The sequence below is a fragment of the Pseudophryne corroboree genome, chromosome 1 (genome assembly GCF_028390025.1).
Source record: "Pseudophryne corroboree isolate aPseCor3 chromosome 1, aPseCor3.hap2, whole genome shotgun sequence".
Lineage (NCBI taxonomy): Eukaryota > Metazoa > Chordata > Amphibia > Anura > Myobatrachidae > Pseudophryne > Pseudophryne corroboree.
The window spans coordinates 419,713,156-419,729,752 of NC_086444.1; the positions used below are offsets into that span (position 1 = coordinate 419,713,156).

Below are 16,597 nucleotides of genomic sequence, written 5' to 3' on the forward strand. Positions count from 1 at the left end.
ACTATTGTTAATCATTTTGGGCATTGCTATACCTTTCTCTTGGGTGTTTTCATGTTGGTATGCTTTTTTTTTGTTGTTGTCAGGTGATCATGTGATTTCACGCTTTAAGAATGAAGTGGAGCGGATGGGTTTTGATATGGATAATGCTTGGAGAATTTCCAATATCAATGAGAAATTCAGGTATGTAAGGCTTGTTAGAATGTCCATATCTATTTATTAAACTAGTAGATTTGAAGTCGTCAAGAATGCTTACGACCTTTATTCTGCACCTTTATAATAGAGAATTAAAGCACACACAAATTCTAAGGGGTCAGTCCAATTGTCTGCGATGATCTCGGCTGGTGCGAGTCATCACGGCAGTGGCCACACTTTATGGCGGTCCAGATTTGCACAAAAGTGCTCACCGCCCTATAGAGGTCCGGGCAATTTTGTGCAAATTCAGGCTGAAACCACCCCTCGAAGGGTATGAGCTTGGATGCCGTTGCTGAAATGCTGCAGCAATGGCACATTGCACCCTTCGTAGCTAATTTGTTTGACCCCTAACTTTGTAACACGTGCCCACCTCATGTTGAGTGTGATAACCTTGCTTCTGCTGCACCATTTCTTTTTCTTGTCGTATGATCTCTGCTTTGGAATTCTTGTACAAAAGGTAGCATCGTGCTTAAAGTTATATGCCAAGAGAGATGCAGAATAAGCAGGGCCAGATTAACAATAGGGTGAATGGGACTACAGGTCCAGGCCTCCGCATAATAATAGGTCCATCATCATGATCACATGTTGATGACCACCTGCCCAACTGCTTGAGGGCCTTAAATCCAAGTGTTAAAACTGTATTCTCCTTACAAAATGTTAGACATTTTCTACTTTTACGTATTTATTTACTGAGACTTTGGGGTTGATAGAGTAGGGGGTATACACACCCGCACACTGGCCACACCCATACAGTACTGTACGCACCTCCACCACTTTTCAGAATAGACCCTAGATCATTATCAGCCCCATGCCCACGTGGCCTTTAATCCAGCCCTGATTCCCCTGTTAGAGGGTTCCTGTGCAGGGTGAAATGCCTGTCTTCTGGTTTATATACCAGATATGGGATCACAGCACTGCAGGGCTCCTCAGGTCTATTATAACAGTGGCAGCTCTGCTAGAATAGACAGTGGTGCATGTATTATGGCCGTGACAGGAGCAGTTGCTAAATTATTGCTCACTGGCATTTTTATGCCATTTTGCTTTTTCTGCTTTTGTTTTTTTGTTCATGGCACTCTGCCTGGAAATTCACTACATTTGTGAAAATAAGATTTTACTTACCGGTAAATCTATTTCTTGTAGTCCGTAGTGGATGCTGGGGACTCCGTAAGGACCATGGGAATAGACGGGCTCCGCAGGAGACATGGGCACTTTAAGAAAGAATTTCTCTATCGTCCTAAGTGGATGCTGGGGTTCCTGAAAGGACCATGGGGAATAGCGGCTCCGCAGGAGACAGGGCACAAAAGTAAAGCTTTTACAGGTCAGGTGGTGTGTACTGGCTCCTCCCCCTATGACCCTCCTCCAGACTCCAGTTAGATTTTTGTGCCCTGCCGAGAAGGGTGCAATTCTAGGTGGCTCTCATAAAGAGCTGCTTAGAGAGTTTAGCTTAGGTTTTTTATTTTACAGTGATTCCTGCTGGCAACAGGATCACTGCAACGAGGGACAGAGGGGAGAAGAAGTGAACTCACCTGCGTGCAGGATGGATTGGCTTCTTGGCTACTGGACATGAAGCTCCAGAGGGACGATCACAGGTACAGCCTGGATGGTCACCGGAGCCACGCCGCCGGCCCCCTCACAGATGCTGAAGCAAGAAGAGGTCCAGAATCGGCGGCTGAAGACTCCTGCAGTCTTCTTAAGGTAGCGCACAGCACTGCAGCTGTGCGCCATTTTCCTCTCAGCACACTTCACACGGCAGTCACTGAGGGTGCAGGGCGCTGGGGGGGGGGCGCCCTGGGAGGCAAATGAAAACCTTTAAAAAGGCTAAAAATACCTCACATATAGCCCCAGAGGCTATATGGAGATATTTACCCCTGCCTAAATGTACTAAATAGCGGGAGACGAGCCCGCCGGAAAAGGGGCGGGGCCTATCTCCTCAGCACACGGCGCCATTTTCTGTCACAGCTCCGCTGGTCAGGAAGGTTCCCAGGTCTCTCCCCTGCACTGCACTACAGAAACAGGGTATAACAGAGAGGGGGGGCAAAATAAATGGCAATATATTAATATAAAAGCAGCTATAAGGGAGCACTTAATCATAAGGCTATCCCTGTCATATATAGCGCTTTTTGGTGTGTGCTGGCAGACTCTCCCTCTGTCTCCCCAAAGGGCTAGTGGGTCCTGTCTTCGTATAGAGCATTCCCTGTGTGTCTGCTGTGTGTCGGTACGTGTGTGTCGACATGTATGAGGACGTTATTGGTGTGGAGGCGGAGCAATTGCCAAATATGAGGATGTCACCTCCTAGGGGGTCGACACCAGAATGGATGCCTTTATTTGTGGAATTACGGGATAGCGTCAACTCGCTTAAGCAGTCGTTTGCCGACATGAGGCGGCCGGACACTCAATTAGTGCCTGTCCAGGCGCCTCAAACACCGTCAGGGGCGGTAAAACGCCCCTTGCCTCAGTCGGTCGACACAGACCCAGACACAGGCACTGATTCCGGTGGTGAAGGTGACGAATCAACCGTATTTTCCAGTAAAAGGGCCACACGTTATATGATTTTGGCAATAAAGGAGATGTTACATTTAGCTGATACTACAGGTACCACTAAACAGGGTATTATGTGGGGTGTGAAAAAACTACCAGTAGTTTTTACCGAATCAGAAGAATTAAATGACGTGTGTGATGAAGCGTGGGGTGCCCCGATAAAAAACTGCTAATTTCAAAGAAGTTATTGGCTTTATACCCTTTCCCGCCAGAGGTTAGGGAGCGCTGGGAAACACCTCCTAGGGTGGACAAAGCGCTAACACGCTTATCAAAACAAGTGGCGTTACCCTCTCCTGAGACGGCCGCACTTAAAGATCCATCAGATAGGAGGATGGAAAATATCCAAAAAGGTATATACACACATGCAGGTGTTATACTACGACCAGCTATTGCGACTGCCTGGATGTGCAGTGCTGGGGGGTAGTTTGGTCAGAGTCCCTGATCGAAAATATTGATACCCTGGACAGGGACAATATTTTACTGTCGTTAGAACAAATAAAGGATGCATTTCTTTATATGCGTGATGCACAGAGAGATATCTGCACACTGGCATCACGGGTAAGTGCTATGTCCATTTCGGCCAGAAGAGCTTTATGGACACGACAGTGGACAGGCGATGCGTAGAGGAGTTATTTGGGGTCGGTCTATCGGATTTGGTGGCCACGGCTACGGCCGGGAAATCCACCTTTCTACCTCAAGTCACTCCCCAACAGAAAAAGGCACCGACCTTTCAACCGCAGCCCTTTCGTTCCTTTAAAAATAAGAGATCAAAGGGCTATTCATATCTGCCACGAGGCAGAGGACGAGGGAAGAGACAGCAACAGGCAGCTCCTTCCCAGGAACAGAAGCCCTCCCCGGTTTCTACAAAAGCCTCAGCATGACGCTGGGGCTTCGCAAGCGGACTCGGGGGCGGTAGGCGGTCGTCTCAAGAATTACAGCGCGCAGTGGGCTCACTCGCAGGTAAATCCCTGGATCCTGCAGATAATATCTCAGGGGTACAGGTTGAAATTAGAGACAGAGCCACCTCGCCGTTTCCTGAAGTCTGCTTTACCAACGTCCCCCTCAGAAAGGGAGACGGTTTTGGAAGCCATTCACAAGCTGTATTCTCAGCAGGTGATAGTCAAGGTACCTCTTCTACAACAAGGGAAGGGGTATTATTCCACTCTTTTTGTGGTACCGAAGCCGGATGGCTCGGTAAGGCCTATTCTAAATCTGAAGTCCTTGAACCTGTACATAAAGAAGTTCAAGTTCAAGATGGAGTCACTCAGAGCAGTGATAGCGAACCTGGAAGAAGGGGACTTTATGGTATCCTTGGACATCAAGGATGCGTATCTCCACGTTCCAATTACCCCTCACACCAGGGGTACCTCAGGTTCGTTGTACAAAACTGTCACTATCAGTTTCAGACGCTGCCGTTTGGTTTGTCCACGGCACCTCGGGTCTTTACAAAGGTAATGGCCGAGATAATATTTCTTCTTCGAAGAAAAGGCGTATTAATTATCCCATACTTGGACGATCTCCTAATAAGGGCAAGGTCCAGAGAACAGCTAGAGATGGGTTTAGCACTATCTCAAGAGGTGCTAAAGCAGCACGGATGGATTCTGAATATTCCAAAATCCCAATTAATGCCGACAACTCGTCTGCTGTTCCTGGGGATGATTCTGGACACAGTTCAGAAAAAGGTTTTTCTTCCCGAAGAAAAAGCCAAGGAGTTATCTGACCTGGTCAGGAACCTCCTAAAACCAGGAAAGGTGTCTGTACATCAATGCAAGAGTCCTGGGAAAAAATGGTAGCTTCTTACGAAGCAATCCCTTTCGGCAGATTCCATGCAAAGGGATCTGTTGGACAAATGGTCAGGGTCGCATCTTCAGATGCACCTGCGGATAACCCTGTCGCCGAGGACAAGGGTATCCCTTCTGTGGTGGTTGCAGGAGGCTCATCTATTGGAGGGCCGCAGATTTGGCATGCAGGATTGGATCCTGGTGACCACGGATGCCAGCCTGAGAGGCTGGGGAGCAGTCACACAGGGAAGAAATTTCCAGGGAGTGTGGTCGAGCCTGAAAAAGTCTCTTCACATAAGCATTCTGGAACTAAGAGCAATCTACAATGCTCTAAGCCAGGCGGAACCTCTGCTTCAAGGAAGACCGGTGTTGATCCAGTCGGACAACATCACGGCAGTCGCCCATGTAAACAGACAGGGCGGCACAAGAAGCAGGAGGGCAATGGCAGAAGCTGCCAGGATCCTTCGCTGGGCGGAGAATCACGTGATAGCACTGTCAGCAGTATTCATCCCGGGCGTGGACAACTGGGAAGCAGACTTCCTCAGCAGACACGACCTTCACCCGGGAGAGTGGGGACTTCATCCAGAAGTTTTCCACATGCTATTAAACCGTTGGGTAAAACCAATGGTGGACATGATGGCGTCTCGCCTCAACAAAACACTGGACAGGTATTGCGCCAGGTCAAGAGATCCGCAGGCAATAGCTGTGGACGCGCTGGTAACACCTTAGGTGTACCAGTCGGTATATGTGTTTCCTCCTCTGCCTCTCATACCAAAGGTATTGAGGATTATACGGCAAAGAGGAGTAAGACTAGTGGCTCCGGATTGGCCAAGAAGGACTTGGTACCCGGAACTTCAAGAGATGGTCACGGACGATCCGTGGCCTCTACTTCTGAGAAGGGACCTGCTTCAGCAGGGTCCTTGTCTTTTTCAAGACTTACCGCGGCTGCGTTTGACGGCATGGCGTTTGAATGCCAGATCCTAAAAGGAAAAGGCATTCCAGAAGAAGTCATTCCTACCTTGATAAAGGCAAGGAAGGAAGTCACCGCGAAGCATTATCGCCGTATTTGGCGAAAATATGTTGCGTGGTGCGAGCAGCGGAGTGCTCCGATGGAGGAATTTCAACTGGGTCGTTTTCCTACATTTCCTGCAATCAGGATTGTCTATGGGTCTCAAATTGGGATCTATTAAGGTTCAAATTTCGGCCCTATCAATATTCTTCCAAAAAGAATTGGCCTCAGTCCCTGAGGTCCAGATTTTTATCAAAGGAGTACTGCATATACAGCCTCCTGTGGTGCCTAAGGTGGCACCGTGGGATCTAAATGTAGTTTTAGATTTCCTCAAATCCAATTGGTTTGAACCACTAAAGAATGTGGATTTGAAATATCTCACATGGAAAGTGACTATGTTACTGGCCCTGGCTTCGGCCGGGAGAGTATCTGAACTGGCGGCTTTGTTTTATAAAAGCCCTTATTTAATTTTCCATTCGACATAGGGCAGAGCTGCGGACGCGTCCGCATTTTCTCCCTAAGGTGGTATCAGCGTTTCACCTGAACCAGCCTATTGTAGTGCCTGCGGCTACAGACGACTTGAAGGACTCCAAGTTGTTGGACGTTGTCAGAGCCTTAAAAATATACATTTAAAGGACGGCTGGAGTCAGAAAATCTGACTCGCTGTTTATACTGTATGCACCCAACAAGTTGGGTGCACCTGCTTCTAAGCAGTCGATTGCTCGTTGGATTTGTAACAAAATTCAACTTGTACATTCTGTGGCAGGCCTGCCACAGCCTAAATCTGTTAAGGCCCATTCCGCAAGGAAGGTGGGCTCATCTTGGGCGGCTGCCCGAGGGGTCTCGGCATTACAACTCTGCCGAGCAGCTACGTGGTCAGGGGAGAACACGTTTGTAAATTTTTACAAATTTGATACCCTGCCAAAGGAGGACCTGGAGTTCTCTCTTTCGGTGCTGCAGAGTCATCCGCACTCTCCCGCCCGTTTGGGAGCTTTGGTATAATCCCCATGGTCCTTTCAGGAACCCCAGCATCCACTTAGGACGATAGAGAAAATAAGAATTTACTTACCGATAATTCTATTTCTCGGAGTCCGTAGTGGATGCTGGGCGCCCATCCCAAGTGCGGATTATCTGCAATACTTGTACATAGTTATTGTTAACTAATTCGGGTTATTGTTTAGGAAGCCATCTTTCAGAGGCTCTTCTGTTATCATACTGTTAACTGGGTTTAGATCACAAGTTGTACGGTGTGATTGGTGTGGCTGGTATGAGTCTTACCCGGGATTCAAAATCCTCCCTTATTGTGTACGCTCGTCCGGGCACAGTACCTAACTGGAGTCTGGAGGAGGGTCATAGGGGGAGGAGCCAGTACACACCACCTGACCTGTAAAAGCTTTACTTTTGTGCCCTGTCTCCTGCGGAGCCGCTATTCCCCATGGTCCTTTCAGGAACCCCAGCATCCACTACGGACTCCGAGAAATAGAATTATCGGTAAGTAAATTCTTATTTTAGATTCTGGTGTGCTCTGGCTCCTCCCTCTATGTCCCTCCTCCAGACCTCAGTTAGAGAAACTGTGCCCGGAAGAGCTGACAGTACAAGGAAAGGATTTTGGAAATCCAGGGCAAGACTCATACCAGCCACACCAATCACACCGTATAACATGTGATAAACTTACCCAGTCAACAGTATGAACAACAACAGAGCATCAGTTCAACCCTGATGCAACAATAACATAGCCCTTATTGCAGCAATAACTATATATAAGTATTGCAGAAGAAGTCCGCACTTGGGACGGGCGCCCAGCATCCACTACGGACTACGAGAAATAAATTTACCGGTAAGTAAAATCTTATTTCTCTGACGTCCTAAGTGGATGCTGGGACTCCGTAAGGACCATGGGGAATAGCGGCTCCACAGGAGACTGGGCACAACTATAAAGAAAGCTTTAGACTACTGGTGTGCACTGGCTCCTCCCACTATGACCCTCCTCCAGACTTCAGTTAGAATCTTGTGCCCGGCTGAGCTGGATGCACACTAGGGGCTCTCCTGAGCTCCTAGAAAGAAAGTATATTTTAGGTTTTTTATTTTACAGTGAGATCTGCTGGCAACAGACTCACTGCAGCGAGGGACTAAGGGGAGAAGAAGCGAACCTACCTAACTGGTGGTAGTTTGGGCTTCTTAGGCTACTGGACACCATTAGCTCCAGAGGGATCGACCGCAGGACCCGACCTTGGTGTTAGTTCCCGGAGCCGCGCCGCCGGCCCCCTTACAGAGCCAGAAGCAAAAAGTGTTCCGGAAAATCGGCGGCAGAAGACTTCAGTCTTCAACAAGGTAGCGCACAGCACTGCAGCTGTGCGCCATTGCTCCTCATGCACACCTCACACTCCGGTCACTGATGGGTGCAGGGCGCTGGGGGGGGGGCGCCCTGAGGGCAATATAAGACACCTTGGCTGGCAAATCTACACCATATATAGTCAGGAAGGCTATATAGGTGTAAAAATACCCCTGCCAGAATTCCAGAAAAAGCGGGAGAAGTCAGCCGGAAAAGGGGCGGGGCCATCTCCCTCAGCACACTGGCGCCATTTTTCCCTCACAGCTCCGCTGGAAGGACGCTCCCTGGCTCTCCCCTGCAGTGTACAAGCTACAGAAGGGTAATAAAGAGAGGGGGGGCACTAAATTTAGGCGCAGTATATATATATATATATATATATATATATATATATATATAGCGCTCTGGTGTGTGCTGGCATACTCTCTCTCTGTCTCCCCAAAGGGCTTTGTGGGGTCCTGTCCTCTGTCAGAGCATTCCCTGTGTGTGTGCGGTGTGTCGGTACGGCTGTGTCGTCATGTTTGATGAGGAGGCTTATGTGGAGGCGGAGCAGATGCCTATAAATGTGATGTCACCCCCTGCGGGGTCGACACCTGAGTGGATGGTGCTGTGGAAGGAATTACGCGACAGTGTCGACTCCTTGCATAAAAGGTTTGACGACATACCAAATGTGGGACAGCCGGCTTCTCAGCCTGTGCCTGCCCAGGCGTCTCAAAAGCCATCAGGGGCTCTAAAACGCCCGCTACCTCAGATGGCAGACACAGATGTCGACACGGATACTGACTCCAGTGTCGACGATGATGAGACTAATGTAACTTCCAGTAGGGCCACACGTTACATGATTGAGGCAATGAAAAATGTGTTGCACATTTCTGATGTTACCCCCGGTACCACAAAAAAGGGTATTATGTTTGGAGAGAAAAAACTACCAGTAGCTTTTCCTCCATCTGAAGAGTTAAATGAAGTGTGTGAAGAAGCGTGGGCTTCCCCTGATAAGAAACTGGTAATTTCTAAGAGGTTGCTAATGGCATACCCTTTCCCGCCAGAGGATAGGTCACGTTGGGAAACATCCCCTAGGGTGGATAAAGCGCTCACACGCTTGTCAAAGAAGGTGGCACTACCGTCTCCGGATACGGCCGCCCTAAAGGAATCTGCTGATAGAAAGCAGGAGGCTATACTGAAGTCTATATATACACACACAGGTGTGATACTGAGACCAGCTATTGCTTCAGCATGGATGTGCAGTGCTGCAGCTGCGTGGTCAGATTCCCTGTCGGAAAATATTGATACCCTAGACAGGGACACTATATTGCTAACCGTAGAGCATATTAAAAACGCACTTTTATACATGAGGGATGCACAGAGGGATATTTGCCGGCTGGCATCTAGAATAAGTGCAATGTCCATTTCTGCCAGGAGAGGGTTATGGACTCGGCAGTGGACAGGAGATGCAGATTCTAAAAGGCACATGGAAGTTCTGCCTTATAAGGGTGAGGAGTTGTTCGGGGATGGTCTCTCGGACCTCGTTTCCACAGCAACAGCTGGGAAGTCTACATTTTTACCCCATGTTCCCTCACAGCCAAAGAAAGCACCGTATTATCAGGTACAGTCCTTTCGGCCCAATAGGGGCAAGCGGGTTAAGGGCGCGTCCTTTCTGCCCAGAGGCAGAGGTAGAGGGAAAAAGCTGCAGCATACAGCCAGTTCCCAGGAGCAAAAGTCCTCCCCCGCTTCCTCTAAGTCCACAGCATGACGCTGGGGCTCCACAGGCGGAGCCAGGTACGGTGGGGGCCCGTCTCAAATATTTCAGCAATCAGTGGGCTCGCTCACGGGTGGATCCCTGGATCTTTCAAGTAGTATCTCAGGGGTACAAGCTGGAATTCGAGACGTCTCCCCCCCGCCGTTTCCTCAAATCTGCCTTACCAACCACTCCCTCAGGCAGGGAGGCAGTGTTACAGGCAATTCACAAGCTGTATTCACAACAGGTGATAGTAAAGGTGCCCCTACTTCAACAAGGACGGGGTTACTATTCCACAATGTTTGTGGTACCGAAACCGGACGGTTCGGTGAGACCCATTTTAAATTTGAAATCCTCGAACACATATATAAAAAAAATTCAAGTTCAAGATGGAATCGCTCGGCGGTTATTGCAAGCCTGGACGAGGGGGATTACATGGTATCACTGGACTTCAAGGATTCTTACCTGCATGTCCCAATTTACCATCCTCACCAGGAGTACCTCAGATTTGTGGTACAGGATTGTCATTACCAATTCCAGACGTTGCCGTTCGGTCTATCCACGGCTCCGAGGGTCTTTACCAAGGTAATGGCGGAAATGATGATACTCCTTCGAAAGAAGGGAGTTTTAATTATCCCGTACTTGGACGATCTTCTGATAAAGGCGCGGTCCAGGGAGCAGTTGTTGGTCGGGGTAGCACTATCTCGGGAGGTGCTACAACAGCACGGCTGGATTCTAAATATTCCAAAGTCACAGCTGGTCCCTACGACACGTCTACTGTTCCTGGGGATGGTTCTGGACACAGAACAGAAAAAAGTGTTTCTCCCGGAGGAGAAGGCCAAGGAGCTGTCATCTCTAGTCAGAGGCCTCCTAAAACCAAAACAGGTGTCTGTGCATCACTGCACGCGGATCCTGGGAAAGATGGTAGCTTCCTACGAAGCAATTCCATTCGGCAGGTTCCATGCAAGAACCTTTCAGTGGGACCTGTTGGACAAGTGGTCTGGATCGCATCTTCAGATGCATCGGCTGATAACCCTGTTTTCAAGGACAAGGGTGTCTCTGCTGTGGTGGCTGCAGAGTGCTCATCTTCAAGAGGGCCGCAGATTCGGCATACAGGACTGGGTCCTGGTGACCACGGATGCCAGCCTTCGAGGCTGGGGGGCAGTCACACAGGGAAGAAACTTCCAAGGACTATGGTCAAGTCAGGAGACTTCCCTGCACATAAATATTCTGGAACTAAGGGCCATTTACAATGCCCTAAGTCAGGCAAAACCCCTGCTTCAAAACCAGCCGGTACTGATCCAGTCAGACAACATCACGACGGTCGCCCCTGTAAACAGACAGGGCGGCACGAGAAGCAGGACGGCGATGGCAGAAGCCACAAGGATTCTCAGATGGGCGGAAAATCACGTGTTAGCACTGTCAGCAGTGTTCATTCCGGGAGTGGACAACTGGGAAGCAGACTTCCTCAGCAGGCACGACCTCCACCCGGGAGAGTGGGGACTTCATCCAGAAGTCTTTCAAATGATTGTAAACCGTTGGGAAAGGCCACAGGTGGACATGATGGCGTCCCGCCTAAACAAAAAGCTAGAAAAGTATTGCGCCAGGTCAAGAGACCCGCAGGCGATAGCTGTGGACGCTCTAGTGACACCATGGGTGTACCGGTCGGTTTATGTGTTCCCTCCTCTTCCTCTCATACCAAAGGTACTGAGGATAATAAGAAGGAGAGGAGTAAGAACTAAACTCATTGTTCCGGATTGGCCAAGAAGAGCTTGGTACCCGGAACTTCAAGAAATGATCTCAGAAGACCCATGGCCTCTACCGCTCAGACAGGACCTGCTGCACCAGGGGCCCTGTCTGTTCCAAGACTTACCGCGGCTGCGTTTGACGGCATGGCGGTTGAACACAGGATCCTGAAGGAAAAGGGCATTCCGGAGGAAGTAATTCCTACGCTGATTAAAGCTAGGAAAGAAGTAACCGCAAACCATTATCACCGCATATGGCGAAAATATGTTGCGTGGTGTGAGGCCAGGAAGGCCCCAACGGAAGAATTTCAGCTGGGCCGTTTCCTGCACTTCCTACAGTCAGGGGTGACTATGGGCCTTAAATTGGGTTCCATTAAGGTCCATATTTCGGCTCTATCGATTTTCTTCCAGAGAGAACTGGCTTCACTACCTGAAGTTCAAACTTTTGTTAAGGGAGTGCTGCATATTCAGCCCCCTTTTGTGTCTCCAGTGGCACCTTGGGATCTCAACGTGGTGTTGGATTTCCTAAAGTCACATTGGTTTGAGCCACTTAAGACCGTGGAATTGAAATATCTCACGTGGAAAGTGGTCATGTTGTTGGCCTTGGCTTCGGCCAGGCGTGTATCAGAATTGGCGGCTTTGTCATGTAAAAGCCCTTATCTGATTTTCCATATGGATAGGGCAGAATTGAGGACTCGTCCCCAATTTCTCCCTAAGGTGGTATCAGCCTTTCATCTGAACCAACCTATCGTGGTGCCTGCGGCTACGAAACACTTGGAGGCTTCCAAGTTGTTGGACGTAGTCAGGGCCCTGAAAATTTGTTTCCAGGACAGCTGGAGTCAGAAAGACTGACTCCCTATTTATCCTGTATGCGCCCAACAAGTTGGGTGCACCTGCTTCAAAGCAGACTATTGCTCGCTGGATCTGTAGTACGATTGAGCTTGCACATTCTGCGGCTGGACTGCCGCATCCTAAATCAGTAAAAGCCCATTCCACGAGGAAGGTGGGCTCTTCTTGGGCGGCTGCCCGAGGGGTCTCGGCTCTACAACTTTGCCGAGCAGCTACTTGGTCGGGGTCAAACACATTTGCTAAATTCTACAAGTTTGACACCCTGGCTGGGGAGAACCTTGAGTTTGCCCATTCGGTGCTGCAGAGTCATCCGCACTCTCCCGCCCGTTTGGGAGCTTTGGTATAATCCCCATGGTCCTTACGGAGTCCCAGCATCCACTTAGGACGTCAGAGAAAATAAGAATTTACTCACCGGTAATTCTATTTCTCGTAGTCCGTAGTGGATGCTGGGCGCCCATCCCAAGTGCGGATTGTCTGCAATACTTGTATATAGTTATTGTTTAACTAAAGGGTTATTGTTGAGCCATCTGTTGAGAGGCTCAGTTGTTATCATACTGTTAACTGGGTATTGTATCACGAGTTATACGGTGTGATTGGTGTGGCTGGTATGAGTCTTACCCGGGATTCAAAATCCTTCCTTATTGTGTCAGCTCTTCCGGGCACAGTATCCTAACTGAAGTCTGGAGGAGGGTCATAGTGGGAGGAGCCAGTGCACACCAGTAGTCTAAAGCTTTCTTTATAGTTATGCCCAGTCTCCTGCGGAGCCGCTATTCCCCATGGTCCTTACGGAGTCCCAGCATCCACTACGGACTACGAGAAATAGAATTACCGGTGAGTAAATTCTTATTTTTCTTTAACGTCCTAGTGGATGCTGGGGACTCCGTAAGGACCATGGGGATTATACCAAAGCTCCCAAACGGGCGGGAGAGTGCGGATGACTCTGCAGCACCGAATGGGCAAACTCAAGGTCCTCCCTTGAGTTTGCCCATTCGGTGCTGCAGAGTCATCAAACTTGTAGAACTTTGCAAAAGTGTTTGAACCTGACCAAGTAGCCGCTCGGCACAGCTGTAATGCCGAGACCCCTCGGGCAGCCGCCCAAGAAGAGCCCACCTTCCTAGTGGAATGGGCCTTAACTGATTTTGGCAGCGGCAATCCAGCTGCAGAATGAGCCTGCTAAATCGTGTTACAGATCCAGCGAGCAATAGTTTGCTTTGAAGCAGGAGCACCAAGCTTGTTGGAAGCATACAGGATAAACAAAGATTCTGTTTTCCTGACCCTAGCCGTTCTGGCTACATAAACCTTCAAAGCCCTGACCACATCAAGTAACTCGGAATCCTCCAAGTCAGTAGTAGCCACAGGCACCACAATAGGTTGGTTTATATGAAAGGATGAAACCACTTTTGGCAGAAATTGTGGACGGGTCCGCAATTCTGCTCTATCCAGAAAACCAGATAGGGGCTTTTATGTGACAAAGCCGCTAATTCTGACACACGCATAGCCGAAGCCAATGCTAGTAGCATGACCACCTTCCACGTGAGATATTTCAATTCCACCGTTTTGAGTGGTTCAAACCAGTGGGATTTCAGGAAACTCAACACCACGTTAAGATCCCAAGGTGCCACCGGGGGCACAGAAGGGGGCTGAATACGCAGCACTCCCTTCACAAACGTCTGAACTTCAGGTAGAGAAGCCAGCTCTTTTTGAAAGAAAATGGATAGGGCCGAAATCTGGACCTTAAAGGAACCCAATTTTAGGCCCAAAGTCACTCCTGACTGTAGGAAGTGAAGGAAACGGCCCAGCTGGAATTCCTCCGTAGGGGCATTCCTGGCCTCACACCAAGCAACATATTTTCGCCATATACGGTGATAATGTTGAGCTGTCACGTCCTTCCTAGCCTTTATCAGCGTAGGAATGACCTCATCTGGAATGCCTTTTTCCGCTAGGATCCGGCGTTCAACCGCCATGCCGTCAAACGCAGCCGCGGTAAGTCTTGGAACAGACAGGGCCCTTGTTGCAACAAGTCCTGTCTTAGAGGAAAAGGCTACGGGTCCTCTGTGAGCATTTTTTGCAGATCTGGATACCAAGTCCTTCTTGGCCAATCCGGAACAATGAGTATTGTTCTCACTCTTTTTCTTATGATTCTCAACACCTTGGGTATGAGAGGAAGAGGAGGAAATACATAGACCGGCTGGAACACCCACGGTGACACCAGTGCATCCACAGCTATCGCCTGAAAGTCTCATGACCTGGCGCAATACCTCTGTACCGCTTTGTTGAGGCGGGATGCCATCACGTCCACCTGTGGCAGTTCCCACCGACTTGCAACCTGTGCGAAGACTTCTTGATGAAGTCCCCACTCCCCCGGGTGGAGGTCGTGCCTGCTGAGGAAGTCTGCTTCCCAGTTGTCTACCCCCGGGATGAACACTGCTGACAGTGCGCTTACATGATTCTCCGCCCAGCGAAGAATTCTGGTGGCTTCCGCCATCGCCACCCTGCTCCTTGTGCCGCCTTGTCGGTTTACATGAGCCACAGCGGTGATGTTGTCTGACTGAATTAGAACTGGTTGACCGCGAAGCAGGGTCTCTGCTTGACGTAGGGCGTTGTAAATGGCCCTTAGTTCCAGGATGTTGATGTGAAGGCAAGTCTCCTGACTTGACCACAGACCTTGGAAATTTCTTTCCTGTGTGACTGCTCCCCACCCTCGGAGGCTTGCATTCGTGGTCACCAGGACCCAGGGTGATTAACCGATGCATCTGAAGATGTGATCCGGACCATTTGTCCAGTAAGTCCCATTGAAAGGTCCTCGCATGGAACCTGCCGAAGGGAATGGCCTCGTATGATGCCACCATCTTTCCCAGGACTCCAGTGCAGTGATGCACTGACACCTGTTTTGGTGTAATAGGTCCCTGACCAGTGTCATGAGTTCCTGAACCTCCTCTATCGGGAGATAAACCCTTTTCTGGCCTGTGTCCAGAATCATGCTCAGGAAAGGCAGACGAGTCGTAGGAACCAACTGCGACTTTAGAATATTCAGAATCCAGCCGTGTTGCCGTAACACTTCCAGAGAACGTGCTACGCTGATCAGCAACTGCTCTCTTGACCTCGCTTTTATGAGGAGATCGTCCAAGTATGGGATAATTGTGACCCCCTTGCTTCCGCAGGAGTACCATCATTTCCGCCATTACCTTGGTAAATATTCTCGGAGCCGTGGAGAGACCAAACGGCAACGTCTGAAATTGGTAATGACAACCCTGTACCACAAATCTGAGGTACGCCTGATGAGGTGGATAAATGGGGACATGAAGGTATGCATCCTTTATGTCCAGAGACACCATAAAATCCCCCCCTTCCAGGCTTGCAATGACCGGTCTCAGCGATTCCATCTTGAACCGGAACCTTTTTAGGTACATGTTCAGGGATTTTAAATTCAATATGGGTCTGACCGAACCGTCCGGTTTCGGAACCACAAACATGGTCGAATAATAACCCTTTCCTTGTTGAAGGAGGGGAACCTTGACCACCACCTGTTGAAGATACAATTTGTGAATTGCATTTAACACTATTTCCCTCTCTAAGGGGGAAGCTGGCAGGGCCGACTTGAGGTATCGGTGAGGGGGCATCTCTTCAAATTCCAGCTTGTATCCCTGAGACACAATATCTATTGCCCAGGGATCCAACTGTGAGTGAACCCACTTGTGGCTGAAATTTCGGAGAAGCGCCCCCATCGGGCATTAGCTCCGCCTGTGGAGCCCCAGCGTCATGCGGTGGATTTAGTGGAAGCCGGGGAGGACTTCTGTTCCTGGGAACTAGCTGTGTTGTGCAGCTTCTTTCCTCTGCCCCTGCTTCTGGCAAGAAAGGACGCACCTCGGACTTTCTTGTTTTTCTGTGATCGAAAGGACTGCATTTGGTAATACGGTGCTTTCTTAGGTTGTGAGGAAACATATGGCAAAAAATTTGACTTCCCAGCCGTAGCTGTGGAGACCAGGTCCGAGAGACCCTCCCCAAACAATTCCTCACCCTTGTAAGGTAAAACCACCATGTGCCTTTTTGAGTCGGCATCACCTGTCCATTGCCGAGTCCACAGGACCCTTCTGGCAGAAATCGACATAGCATTTATTCTAGAACCTAGTAGGCTAATGTCTCTCTGAGCATCTCTCATATATAGGACAGCGTCTTTAATATGCCCCAGGGTCATTAATATAGTATCCTTGTCTAAGGTATCAAGTTCCTCAGATAAGGTATCCGTCCATGCTGCTACAGCACTACACACCCAAGCCGACGCGATTGCCGGCCTCAAGTAAGGTACCTGAATGTGTATAAATGGACTTCAGGGTAACCTCCTGTTTGCGATCCGCAGCATCTTTGAGGGTAGCCGTATCCTATGACGGAAGGGCTACCTTCTTGGACAAACGTGTCAAA

General features: G+C 49.3%; 1 protein-coding gene across 10 annotated transcripts in view; it reads left to right on the forward strand.

Moving 5' to 3' along the window:
- The window catches only part of MTMR3 (myotubularin related protein 3), a 191,957-nt gene that overhangs the window by 116,009 nt on the left and 59,351 nt on the right, over positions 1-16,597 (forward strand). For all 10 annotated transcript variants that reach the window (XM_063913365.1, XM_063913366.1, XM_063913367.1 and 7 more), the window contains exon 8: positions 84-180. In XM_063913365.1, the coding sequence (XP_063769435.1) occupies positions 84-180 (97 nt within the window). The remainder of the gene's footprint in view (positions 1-83; positions 181-16,597) is intronic.